This window comes from Nelusetta ayraudi, unplaced genomic scaffold (assembly GCF_046127955.1).
Source record: "Nelusetta ayraudi isolate G7.1 ecotype Tasmania unplaced genomic scaffold, CSIRO-AGI_Nayr_v1 ptg000174l, whole genome shotgun sequence".
Taxonomy (NCBI): domain Eukaryota; kingdom Metazoa; phylum Chordata; class Actinopteri; order Tetraodontiformes; family Monacanthidae; genus Nelusetta; species Nelusetta ayraudi.
The window spans coordinates 1,006,959-1,020,016 of NW_027466223.1; the positions used below are offsets into that span (position 1 = coordinate 1,006,959).

General features: G+C 44.4%; 2 protein-coding genes across 2 annotated transcripts; one reads left to right on the plus strand and one right to left on the minus strand.

The window, feature by feature from the left end:
- Positions 1–222: 222 nt before the first annotated feature.
- On the minus strand, positions 223–5,300 carry fam168b (family with sequence similarity 168 member B). The gene is made up of 7 exons (XM_076014859.1): positions 5,152–5,300; positions 3,447–3,630; positions 3,221–3,304; positions 2,994–3,136; positions 2,627–2,825; positions 2,381–2,509; positions 223–1,881 (listed from the first exon to the last, which is right to left on the minus strand). Exons 2-6 carry the CDS (start codon positions 3,607–3,609, stop codon positions 2,397–2,399), a joined length of 702 nt encoding a protein of 233 aa, XP_075870974.1. The 5' UTR covers positions 3,610–3,630; positions 5,152–5,300; the 3' UTR covers positions 223–1,881; positions 2,381–2,396.
- Positions 5,301–5,599: 299 nt separating this feature from the next.
- fbxo45 (F-box protein 45) lies at positions 5,600–9,345 on the plus strand. Its single transcript, XM_076014858.1, has 3 exons — positions 5,600–6,361; positions 7,029–7,385; positions 8,395–9,345. The coding sequence occupies exons 1-3, from the start codon at positions 6,020–6,022 to the stop codon at positions 8,578–8,580; spliced, it is 885 nt and encodes a 294-aa protein (XP_075870973.1). The 5' UTR covers positions 5,600–6,019; the 3' UTR covers positions 8,581–9,345.
- The last annotated feature ends 3,713 nt before the right edge of the window (positions 9,346–13,058 follow it).

The window sequence follows — 13,058 nt, forward strand, 5'->3', positions numbered from 1 at the left end:
ATTTAAATAACATTTGTGAGTCTTATTTTAGTTACATCTCGTTAATTAAAAAAAATAATATATTTTTTTTTCTATGCATCTCTTTGGTGCAGCATACAGTTCTTCGACTGTGAAAGCTTATTTTCTCATCTGCCTCATGTTGTTCTGTCTGTTAGTGAGGCCAATGCGCAGCCTCAATGATGCACAATTTAAAAAAAACAAAAAAAAAAACAAAACAAGAAATCTGGTATTCATTTTTATTTTTTGGTATTTCTTAAGAATACAAAACAAGAACCAAAGTCACAAAAATAACATTTACAAAACAGATTATTCAACTGAGGTGACTGAGGCAACATAGAAAAAGCATGTCTGAAACAGTGATATTGGTGTGTTAGCCTGAAACGTTGAGGTAAAACAGCCAGCAATGTAAAAGGTCAGATATCTTTACAAACGGTTTCTTAGTTAGTGTCTTGCTTCAGTAGTGCTATTCACAAATGGAGCTTAACAATATTGTTCTTTTCCTAACATGGCCACAGTTAGCGGTGAGTCAATGATGTAGTGCTCAGACCAACTGAAGGACAGATCGATTAATTGTGAGATACAGGTCAAATACTCTAGGCATGTTGCACTATATGGCACCATTTTTAAATGGTTAATATTTTTTTCTTTCTTTTTTTTTTAACTCTCTTTGATACACATACAAAACGCACACACGGTACTGCTCCTACTCTTTCACTCGCCTTGCTCCTAAGCGGGTGGAAATGATTTTAGTGCAGCATCTTCGATGCCCCGCTAAGAACACTTCGGATTTCAAACGAGTCAACAGTTTCGACAATTCAAAGTGTTTCTAAGGGGGCGGGGGGGGGGGGGGAACGAACGAACGCTGCCGCGCTTTTGGAATAGTGGACATTCATTCCCTACAACATTCAAATGGAAAGGGAACAAAAAAAAAGAAAAAAATTATAATAAAACACTTAAAACGGTTAAATGTCGGAATTGGCCATCAGTCAGAGGCTGAAAATCAAAGGTCCACCTTTTTTTTTTTTTTAAACATCTTCCTAAAATACAAAAATGGTAAGACGAAAAACGCATGTGCTGCATCACCAACAGAATAAAAGTCGAACGTCACTTACTTCAACACAAAGCAGTGAAAAGAGTTACAGTTTGCCCCCCCCTCCCCCTGCGCTTGAATGGGCGGGTCTGTTTTTTTTGCACGAACAGACGTCTTTTCTTCTTCTTCTTTCTTTTTTTTTTAATGTCTAAGACATGGTCACCGGTGATTCAGCATTGCAGATTATTACTCCCCCGCTCTCCCCCCACCCCCCCACCCCGTTTCCTTTGGATGTGTGCCTCTTGTTGATTTTGCATTCCGTCACAGCAGGTAGATTGAGCTAGCGTTACTTCATATATCTATATATACACATGCACTCAACATCATATGTATCCCCCAAATAATAAAAAAAAAAAAACGACAAAGAAAACAAAACAAAAAAAAACAACAACTCCCTTTTCACCACTTTAAGTGTTTGAAGCTATAAAAATCTGCATGACAGTCCACTAAAAAGTTTGCATGGAGGCGTTGCTGATCGATGTGAGATATGCAGCAGGTTTGGATCGGTGCTGGCGCTGGGTGTGACATGGAATGCAGCCTTATTCCATGGAGAGGGGGCGGGGTCATGGGGATGGGCCTACTTGTCGCCCCCTCCTATTAAAATGGGCCTCTTTCTATGAAGTCGTTTTTTTTATTTTATTGTTATTATTATCATCGTCATTATTATTATTATTTTTTTAAATTCACATTATGCTGGAAGAAGAGTAACTGGTTGCAGACGCTGGCAAGCGCAGGTCCCCACCATTCGCAAAAAACACTGGAGTGCGAATGCATATCTGCCGTCTTCTAACCTGCGGGGGGGGGGAGGACATTTGATTAAAAAAAAAGTCATTAAATCCTAACAGAGACTTTCTGGAATGTTTCTTTTTCAGCCTATTTTTTGAGCCACGTCACATTTTCCACATTGGAGGAAAAAAAGAAAGAAAGAAAGAAAGAAAAAAGAAAAATAAGAAAATCGCACAGCACACCACGAACCAGTGATGTTACAAAATGACACTTTTTAGCCTAATAATGACAATATAGTCCCTTAATTTACTGACTTTTCTAACTTTGACTTTCTGGAAATCTATAGAGTTTAAATTGGATGAGAGAAACACAAGTGCAAGAACATGGGAGCAGAAATTTCATAACTGCAGTGTAAAACCAACACATCTATGGCTTTAAGTGATAAGCGAGGAAATTGGCGGCAGGTAGAATAAAACATGTTCTTTGATGGCACAATAAGCCGTTTTCTGATAATGGAGCATAGGAGGCTTCCTGAGAGTCGGCCTTCGATCAATGGCAACTTACTCATGCTGCCCTCCGTTCACCACTGCGGGGGCACGTAGCTGTAGCTGGGCGTGCCAGGGGTCCGATACGTTGGCATCGTGACTTGGTGGGGGGCGACGGGCGCTGGCGAAGGGGTCGTCAACAAGGTCCCTGGGAGAACGGAAAAAACAGAACAGGACAAAACACGTAATCGGCAAAAGGGTTCTGACCAGGATTGGAAAGTGACGGGGTTTTTTTTTTTTTTTTTTCCCCCGCGGCGGCGCTCACCGGCAGACATGGCCATAGTGGTGCCCGCTACCATTCCCATAGCCATGCCGTTGTGGCGGGGAGTGGGGATGGTCGGGGCGTACATGGCAGCGGGCATCCCGTTGGGCTGGACCACGGTCGTGTGGTGGATGACGTGCGGCGGCGCGGCGTACAGCGGCTGCGTGTAGTAGGCGCCTTGCTGTTGTGACGGTATTAACGCCTGCAGAGTCACATTTGAACAGCTCAGCTTCGGGATCGACTGGACTCATGTTTTTTTTTATTTTTTTTTTTTAATTTCAGAATTAGAGAACACGACACGACGGCAACAAAACTCAGGAGAATCAGTGCCACCGCCGTTTGTCGGGAAGCTCCGATCCTGCGTTCACACCTGTGCATAGGGGTTCTGTTGGGGGTAGGTGCTCCGCACCGGGTAGACGGCAGCCGGATAGGGGTTGGGTGAGGTGGAGTACGGTGGGACAGTCCCCGTGTTGGGGGAGCAGGACATTTTGAAAGGAGTCCCCGGAGCATAACCTGGTGGCGGGAAGACGCTTCGAGTTAGCATTGCTAAATGTCAACACAATAATACATACACGGTTCAGCTCACTGGAAACTCACCACTGGGAAAGGCTGGGTTTGCCCCTGCATAGACATTCGGAGTGTACGCTGGAGCAGCAGCAGCATAGCCCACAGGAAATCCAGCTGGTGTGACAAAAAACAAAACAAAACAAAAAAAAACAGAGCAAAAACAAAGCATAGTTTAAAAAAAAAAAAAGAAAAAAGAGAGAGAAGATTTCATGACGGCGTGTCTTCTTGCGGGTAGCGGCGACTGGTTTAAACTTACCTGGGTAGCCCATACCCTTAGTGTTGGTAAATGGGACCCCTGTGGATGCAGGGCTGTAGACAGGATTCATGGTGGTCTGCAGATGCTGCAAGCACGGATGCACGAAATGTGAGTTGGCGTTTATTGTGATTTGCCGGTTTCGCGGAACGTACACGGGGATCATACGTGATCGCAAGTGCAGCTGCTGCACAGTAGAGGGAGAAAACAAAACAAAACAAAACATGTGAATGTTGTCCGTAATATCGTACGACTTATCCCTCTTTAAAACTACAAATTGAATATGATGGAGGCCAGGGACAAAGATGAGGCAGCAAATCTCTCAGCAACATTTCAAGGAGGCTCGTGAAAAACATGCGATTTTAGATTTACGATCGGATGAGGATTGTGTGCAGTGACCTTCAGTCAATGTTGCTCACTTGTGAAGCTGAATAGTCTTGTTGGGGGGCAAACAAACAAAAAAAAACAATTTTGAAAAAATATATATATTTTGAAATACTTACAGAGGCCATACAGCATCACTTACCATGACTGGCACATATGTTGGCAAATATTTGTGTTTTGTGCGGTAATACTCTGGTTTCACTGGAATATTTTCATCAAAATATGAAGGTAGATAATCTTTAAAAAATAAATAAATAAAATGCATGTATTCCAGGAAAGAATATTTAAAGGCATCCTTTTTACTTTCCGTGTAGTCAGTCCATTGCCTTCAAACTTGAGCTCAGCAATGTGCAGGTGCTGCCCTCTATTGGTATACACGGACAATTGCATCCATTTACAAATGGGCTTATACAATCGAAATTGAAAGACAAATTTAGACTCACCCTTGGGCCGAGAAACGGTACGAACGTTAGGTTGAAATTGTTTTTTAAGCCAGTGTCGTTCCAAAACATTTTTTTTTTTATTATTAGTGCCGTAATGGAGCACGGCTAAGTCGTATATCATTAACTGTCGGTTTTTATCGATTAAACACCTTGAACTGTTCATCAAACCATAATGCCTCAAACTGTTAAGATAACTGTATAAAATGCCTCGGTAAAACCTAAATAGGGAAATACGTATATATACATTTTATTCGCTGTGATTCTTGCAACATCTTACCTGAAAAAGACAAAGTGATTTACCGCAAGGAAAATATGCAGTTTGGTAAGTTGGACGACAATGTAAATATGCTGATGGGTCGGTTTGCAGTTTATTAGTCTTTTTTTTTTTTTTTTTTTTTTTTTTTTTAACAACTGCGATGCGCGAAATTTCTCAAATGTGACGCCGGTCGCGCTGGCCGCACACACGCACAAAAATAAAGATGGCAACCTTTAGCCTAAGTGAAAGAATTTGGAAAGGTGAACATGAACGCAGCGGGCTTTTGTTATCGGATCACTCGCTAGCTTAGCTCGCATGCGTTTTTACATGCGCAACCCCGCCGTTCGCCGAGCTGGTATGTCGCTAGCAAGTTGCTGCATCCGTAGCGACTGACCCTCCAGTCACCTGTCTGACCGCGGAAAAACCGCTGGACTGTCCCCGGACAGCGGCCAGATGGGGACAGCTTGTCTGTCAACAGGCCGCATAGCGGAGGAAGCCAAGCCAGCCAGTCAGCCAGCCAGCCAGCCGGCCCCGGGACAGCCAGCGGTTTCTGCAGCGACGCCTCGTCTCGCATGATGGCGCACAAGCCCCTTGATATGTGCAGAATGCGCGACGCAAAACTTACTTGCGTGGCGCCTTGCAGTCCGCTGGTCCTCCTCTGGTTCCTCTTCTGTTGTGAAACGATACAAAAGGTAGCTGGTGTTTTTTTTGCTCCCAGATGCTTTGCTGAACTCTTTTGAGCACTCCCCGCGTCACTTCCGTGTAGAGTCACGTGGTCCTCGGCCGAAAAAAACACCGTCTTTTATTTTATTTTATTTTTTTATTTTTTTATCATTTATAGTTACAATTTTTGCGAAAATTATTAAGTGGCGTTTTGTGTTGATGTCGAAAAAAATATGTTTGTTCTTACTCATACACAACAACTTAAAAATAGAAAAAAATATTTTTGAAAAAAAATTCTAAAATATATAAATAATGGATGGATATTTATTTGACGTATCATATCATCGATTGAATTTCATTGCTGCATCATAACAGCACAATTAAATCAAGAATAATGTCCTAATTTCTCGCCCGTCAGAGCTGTTAAAAATCCAGTAAGATTCACGTCCGTCGTAACCGTGGTCCTTACAGAAAATAAAAACAATATGACTTTGAAATAATATTTAGTTTTTATTTGGGAAAGATTTAACAATGGATTTACGCCAGGTTGTCCTCAAACAACGTACCCGACACTTGTGCCAATGTCAATTGAAATGCCATCGTGACCGCAATATATTAAGTCGTCTCGCTCTTCCAGGACCTTGACGCATCGTTTCCATTCAGCCATTGTAGTGGGAAGAGCCCGTGTCCATACTGTTGTGATTTCGAGACGTCCTGTACGTGATTTCGGTGCTCGAAATGTGCACTTTTCATTTGTGTTAGGTCTCGGTATTGGGTGTAAAGGGAAGCCGTTCGGTCCCCTGGTGTCAACGGTCAACAGCGACGGTGTAATGTCGGGAGCGGGCGGCGGCGGCGGCGGCGGTGGCGGAGGCTCCTCCTGTCTGGGCGCAGCAGCGGCCGCCAGTTGCAGCTCCACCGGCTCCCCTTACTCCGCCGCTGCCGCCGGTGGAGGCTCAGGGGTGGCCGGCAGGCTGCCTGCTCGGGTCCTGGAGCACATTTTCTCCTATCTGGAGCTGTCGGATCTGATGGGCTGCGGGCTGGTGTGCTGGCACTGGAACAATATCCTGGCGGATGAAAACAGCGAGGTGTGGCGCAGCCTGTGCAGCCGGTCCTTGACCGACGAAGCCCTGCGGTCTGACATCCTGTGCAACCTGCCAACCTACAAGGGCAAGGTATGATCACCGGTGCACCTCTCTTATCTGCAGAGACAACCACTGTCTCTATGCTGTGACTGACAGCTACCCCGTTGAATCGCATGCTAATTGCAGCTTTTAAAAAAAAGAAATGTGCAGAATCCCGAGAAATGTGCATACAATTGACAATATCTTGTTGACTTGAATGTGTGGCTCGTTTGGGTCGTGTAAATTGCTCCCTTAGAGTGACTTCAATTGATCGACTTCAATTGATCGACTTCAATTGATTCATGTGGTGGGAATAGCTTGGGATCGGTTATGCTCAGGTTAAAGTGCCTCAGTCTTAGTTCTCTCCTGCCGACAAATGTTCCCGCTGCGCACCGGATCTTTCCATCGCATACTTTGTTTACTCAAATGTGAACTTTTTAAACGGATCTCATGGCTCCTTGGATCTGGTCCAGCTGACCTTTGCTGGAGATTTGTCTGGCACCTTCAGTCGAGCCCTACTTAACTTTTTTTTCTTTTTTTTTTTCTTCTTTCTTCATTACTTACTGCTTTTTGCTTGTTTGCCTAACTGCCAGTCTTGTCTCGAAACCCATCTGACGCCAACACAAACTGTCCAGCTAATTTGCCATACGGGGAAAAAGTCCATGCATGTGGTCACCGCAGCTCCCCCGCTGTTTTTCGGCTGTCTCTCTCCTCGCAGCTCAAGGCCTACCAGCACGGCCTGAGCTCCCACGACTGCTCCCGCAACGTGTACGTGAAGAAGAACGGCTTCACCCTTCACCGGAACCCCATCGCCCAGAGCACGGACGGCGCCCGCGGCAAGATCGGCTTCTCGGAAGGGCGGCACGCCTGGGAAATCTGGTGGGAGGGCCCCCTGGGCACGGTGGCCGTCATAGGCCTCGCCACCAAGCGGGCGCCCATGCAGTGCCAGGGCTACGTGGCCCTGCTGGGCAGCGACGACCAGAGCTGGGGCTGGAACCTGGTCGACAACAACCTGCTGCACAACGGCGAGGTCAACGGCAATTTCCCGCAGTGCAACAACGCGCCAAAATACCAGGTATGTTTCAGATACACCGTGGGGCCAAAATCTCAAACGTGGACGTTTGTAGCCGGCCGACGTTGATATTTGCTGGGAAAAAAAAAACAATCTTCCATAAGATATAACAGATATAACGGTGAACCTTTTTTATGTGGACCCAAACAAGTTTTGCTTCAGCCTGAATATGCAGCAAGCAAAGCTTAAAACTATACAATAAGTCACTTAATATTGCACACGTGCAAAATCCAACTTCAAATTGAAAAAAAACTCATCAAAATAAATAAAATGTAAATGTGCCTTTTTGATTTATTTATTTATTTATTTGCAAGTCCTTTTGATTTAAATTTCAAAAGTAATCCCCCCCCCCCCCCCAATAAATTTCAAAATAAAGTAACAACAATAAACCAATTAAGTAATAATTCCTATCAATGAATGCCCTGTCCTGATTTGAGCAGAGCATTCTGGGATTTGTAGTACTAGCAGTACAAATTTGGCCCACGGGCCAGAGTTTGACACCTATGATCTACAGGGATCTGTCTCCAGTAAATAGACTGAAACATTCCTGTTTTGCACAAAGTATCTTTTTGGAAATAAAAAAAAAATAAAAAAAAGTCTAAAATGGTTAATTTCAATCCTAATGTTTACTATTTGCAAATATAGACCTGGTCCACCTGTAAGAAGAGGGCCAGATTGCTCCTACTGTATCACAGTAGCCCAAAAGATGGATCTCCTTAGGGTTTTAATGCTGACGATGCTGATGTCATTGATTTTTCAAGTAAAAACACTTTTAATTCAGGATGGTGTGAAACCGTGCATCAATAAAGTCATAATCCGACAGAATGAGACAAAAGCCGAAAATGCAATACTGCAAAACCAGAATTAATATCGGGTAGAAAAATACCGGATTTGAATTATTTGTTTTCCGGCATGCTTTCACACCACCAGGAAGCTCCCGAACCTGCGAAATTGGTTGTTGTTGTTTTTTTCAGTACTTTTCTAACGCGGAAATTGCTCTCCCCCCCCGCAGATCGGAGAGAGAATACGAGTGATCCTCGACATGGACGACAAGACGCTGGCTTTCGAGAGGGGTTTCGAGTTCCTCGGCGTGGCGTTCCGCGGACTGCCCAAGGCCTGCCTGTACCCCGCCGTCTCCGCAGTCTACGGCAACACCGAAGTCACCATGGTGTACCTGGGGAAACCCCTGGATGGCTAGAAGCGGCTGCGTCCGGTGGGGGGGGAGGGGCCTCGACTAAATCCGAACGGGTGGCGGGAGCCGAGCGCTGGACTTCACACTTGACGGCCCTTTCGAAAGGTTTCCACGCGGAGGCCGGGCGAGCCGACCGCGTACCTTCACGGAGGTGGCCGACCACAGAACTCTAGCAGGGGTTTCGCAAAACATCGTTAGGCAGAAACACTGAATTTTCCACCTGTACAGTTTAGCAGCCGGGACTCTTATGACGGTAAGAACAGGGACGCTAGCGAACACCGATTTAGGCGATTTGACGGAGCTGAACTCCCGATTTTACGTCTGCTTCCGAGAGGCCACGAACTACGCGTTGGCAAATACTTTGAAGCATAGTTTTTAAACAAGTGGTAAATAAACAGTGGGTGTCCTCGGCCGTCTGTCGCGTCACTTTGCGGGGGAGGGCCGTTTTAATTGTAACCGATGCCGTGATCGTAACGTCGTACGCCAAAACCACCGTGGCCCGCTGTCGCGCTTCGCCGAGGGCAAACGACGTAAAACGCACCACCGTGCATGTGCATGTCTGCCGCTGGCACATGGAGACAACATCTGGCATTTTAATATATATATATATTTACCCTGTAATGATAGAATTTATACCTGTACCATGTTGGTGTATGTCCTTTTTAATGTGCTACTGTAGTATTACACACTATTTATTTGGTTTTATCTATGGTACTATAGATACTATATGGTTATGAGATCTACAAATAAAGTCTACATTGTGCCACCCTACGTTGTAGAGTGTTTGTCTGCTTCTGCACGGTTCGACATCCTGACGGAGGATAAACTGCATATTGAAATGTGCTCGCACAAACAGTCCCCCAGTTGACGGGTGCACCGAAACCGCTGAAATTTATTTGGGACACCCTGTACCGGTGTTGTCACGATACTGGATTTCAGACTTTCGATACGATATTTTGAAAAATATTGATTTTCGATGCGATTCTTTTTGATAATAGCGAAACCGCGGAAGTTTCGTTGACGGGGGAGGGGGGGGGGGAATAGGGGTGGTGGTGTAGATCGCGCTGAAGTCCCGCGATATATCCATACTATGGAAAAATCACATTGGACCGTTTTTAGTTTTCAATATCAATATTTATATCAATATTTATCGATATATTGATAGTACACTACTCTGACAGACTCCACTCTGTTATCCTGTCCAATCCCACAACATTGTTAACCCCATGCTCAAATCTCTTTCAGGGGATACAAAAGTGGCACTTTCTCACTGCACAGCTTTTATTCATTGTTTTTCATTCCTTTGATTCCAAACTGATTTTTTATTTTTTATTTTTTGGGGGGCGGAGTGGGGGGGGCTTATTTATGAGGACACAGTTGGCCGTAAAAAACTAAAAAAAAAAAACAAAACAGAAAAGCTTTAAATCCCAGTTGTTGTTTTTTTTTTTTTTTTTTTGACATCTGGGCAAATCGCCCAAATGACTCGGGTGTGCGAACGAACCAAAAGTGACCCATCTGCGAGGGTACAACTTCCACGCAGACGGAACAAAAGTGGTGCTGGATGTGCCCGTGGCACGCTGTGCTCTCAGCGGAACGGCGGCGGCCAAGCGTTGCAGCGAATCATTAATGACACTCTGCCGGTGCCAAAAGCTCGGCTGCCGTTTGTCCCTGAGTCTCAGGACGGATCCCCTAATACAGAGCCATCTGTCTGCTCCGCTGTCATCCTGTCCCACTCTGACCCTGAACGTCTGCCTCCCTGATCATTTTAGCCGCCTGTCACTCCGACAGTGTTTGTCAAAGGTGCTTCAAACGTGAGAGATCTGCAAAAGTCTTCCGTTGCAAAGGCAGCGCGCAACTCAACCGTGACGTTTTGCACGCTGTATGCCGAGGTCAGCGGGCAACTTTGAGTATCAATTTACGATGGACTTTCATCAAAGCTGCTTCACACGCTGCTTTTGTAAATTTTACCTTTTCTGTTTTGTGTTGATTTAAAGGCCCAACGTGTCACATTTTCAGGGATGAGTTGGCACAAGATTGAATAGAAAATACCCGTATCTACTTTTTTCCTTTCTATAATATCATGAAAATGAACAATAAATCTGCTTGAGTATGTTTTTTTTTTTCGAGTAAGAAGCAAAAAAAAACCCAGATTGTGCCAACACAAATTTACAGAAACCCAGATTGTGGGTCCGCTCGGAGTCTCATGACTTTTCCTTGATATTATAACTATTACAAGGAAGATGCAAGATCGAGTGAGCCATCAGAAAACAGAAATGAACATCAAACTGGTCTTTCATTGATGGGTTTTGCTTGTGAGAGTTTGCAGAGTGGCGCTGCAAGGTCAGGTCAGGTCATTCAAGACCAGTCCAATTGCAAGGCATCCGTTTTAGGTAAAAAAAAAATAAAAAAAATTGACACATTATGGGTAGAATGCTACACATCATGAATTAACACCTACTGATCAGTTGGCAAGATCTAAATATGTCACAGAAATCTCCCAAAATGACTTTGTATAATTTCTTTCTTTTTTTTTTCCTTGAAAGAATCTCGGCATATTTGATAATAAACTATTATTCCACTGGGGGGCAGTATAGTTCTTGTATGTGTCGCTCCAACGCAATAGGAAGTCGTTATATTGGGCAATGGAAACCTCACAACGACGGTCAGTCGTGTTACGCCTTGCGATACATCTCACACACAACTCACTAACTGACGTCCAGTGCTGACATGAATTCCAGGGGAGCAACCATTGGGAATTGGCCGGGCGGGCAAAGCCAGTCAGTCAGAGGCAACGAGAAGATATATATATATATATATATATATATATATATATATATATATATATATATATATATATGTATATATATATATATACATTATTCTTGTCTGTGGTGCCAGTTTACATAAAGGTGGTTTACGCCGCATGGTATTAGTTTCCCACACGCCCCCTCACCCATGGGACTTCACAACCCCCGGTGCCAAACCCCCCCCCCCATACTGCTCTATTTCTGAATTTGCCATCCACATCCTGGAATTGAAAAAAAAAAAAAAAAAAAAAAAAAAAACCTGGCGGCCACAAACGTTCACGCCGCCATGGCTCCCCTTCCTGTGCGAGAGCTGCGCGCAAAAACAAAAGCACATCGCCACTGTGCGGTGAGCTGCAGCCACAAATGAACGTTTACTGAACCTGCCAGGCGATATAACACTGTGTGTGCGCCGCCTGACTGTGTGTAAAACGATTGATACTTTGATGCAAATTTGTTGCCGGCGCCTGACAGCAAGAAGGCTGCAGGTCAGATTTAAAGGCCCCTGGGGGCGCCTCCTGCTGGTGCGCAGGCAGGTTGATTGTTGTCCCCTGTGTCTACATGGTCCAAAAAACATACAGGTGAGGTGAGTTGGGATTTCCAAATTGTCCGTTGTCCGGTGTGCCTGCGAGTACTTATTCATTTATGTATTTGCCTCATTGTGGCCACGCATCAAGTAGACCGAGCACCCCTGTATTTACACAAGTTTTAAAGTTTTAAAGTTGTTTTTTTTTTACATTTTTAATGTTTTTTTTGTTTTTTTTTCCTCCCTCAATCATTCCCCTTCATTGGGTTGATAGGATGTTAGATTTATCCCAGAGTGACAACACGCCTATACGCCAAAGCTTTTTGTATGAATCCTGCCACTTGAAGTGATAGTCACACGATAGCCTTCGATGGCTTCGAGGCCATTGTGCACTGAGGATTTGCTCTGAACGGGCCAAAAAAAATTTTTAAAAATGCGATCGATAGATAGATTTGTCTGAGATGAAGTCTTGGTTTTAATGTAAAGAGTTCTATGTGAAATGTTCACCTTACCGCTGCGTTTTGTTTTCTTTTGCTTTGTGTCTTTAGCCCCTGAAATTTGAAAAGACTTTTATTGCACCGGTACAGAAAGTGTGTGTGTGTGTGTGTGTGTGTGTGTGTGTGTGGAAGCAACTCTTTGGGTGGATCTCTCCCCCCCCCCCCCCCCCTTTGAGTTTAGTGGGAAACCAGGTGTGTTTTTTTTTTTTTTTTACAGGATGTTGTAAAGAGGGCCACATATGCTGTTTCCATCCATCTATTTTGGCTTCATCCTGCACTCCCTCCCTCCTGGAGGGACGAATGGGGCGAAGGTCTGGACAAGTTGCCAGCTCATTGCGGGGTCATATAGAGAGACAAACAACCATTCACACTCACACACACACACACACACACACACCTAGGGTCGATTTATAGTTCCTACTTGGCCTCACATGCATGTTTGCATCTGCACACTGCGCCACTGTGTTGTCCGATGCTGTTTTAAGATTACTTAACTATGTGGGGCTGCTCTACTGGTGAAAAATGACTGTTTATGAGAAGTGTTGGCGAGCAATCTATTACAAAGTAATCCACTACTGTAATCAAACTACTTTTTTTTTTTTTTTTTTACTCTGGCAAAAATGGTCATCACATCACAATTACTTCATGGAGTAACGA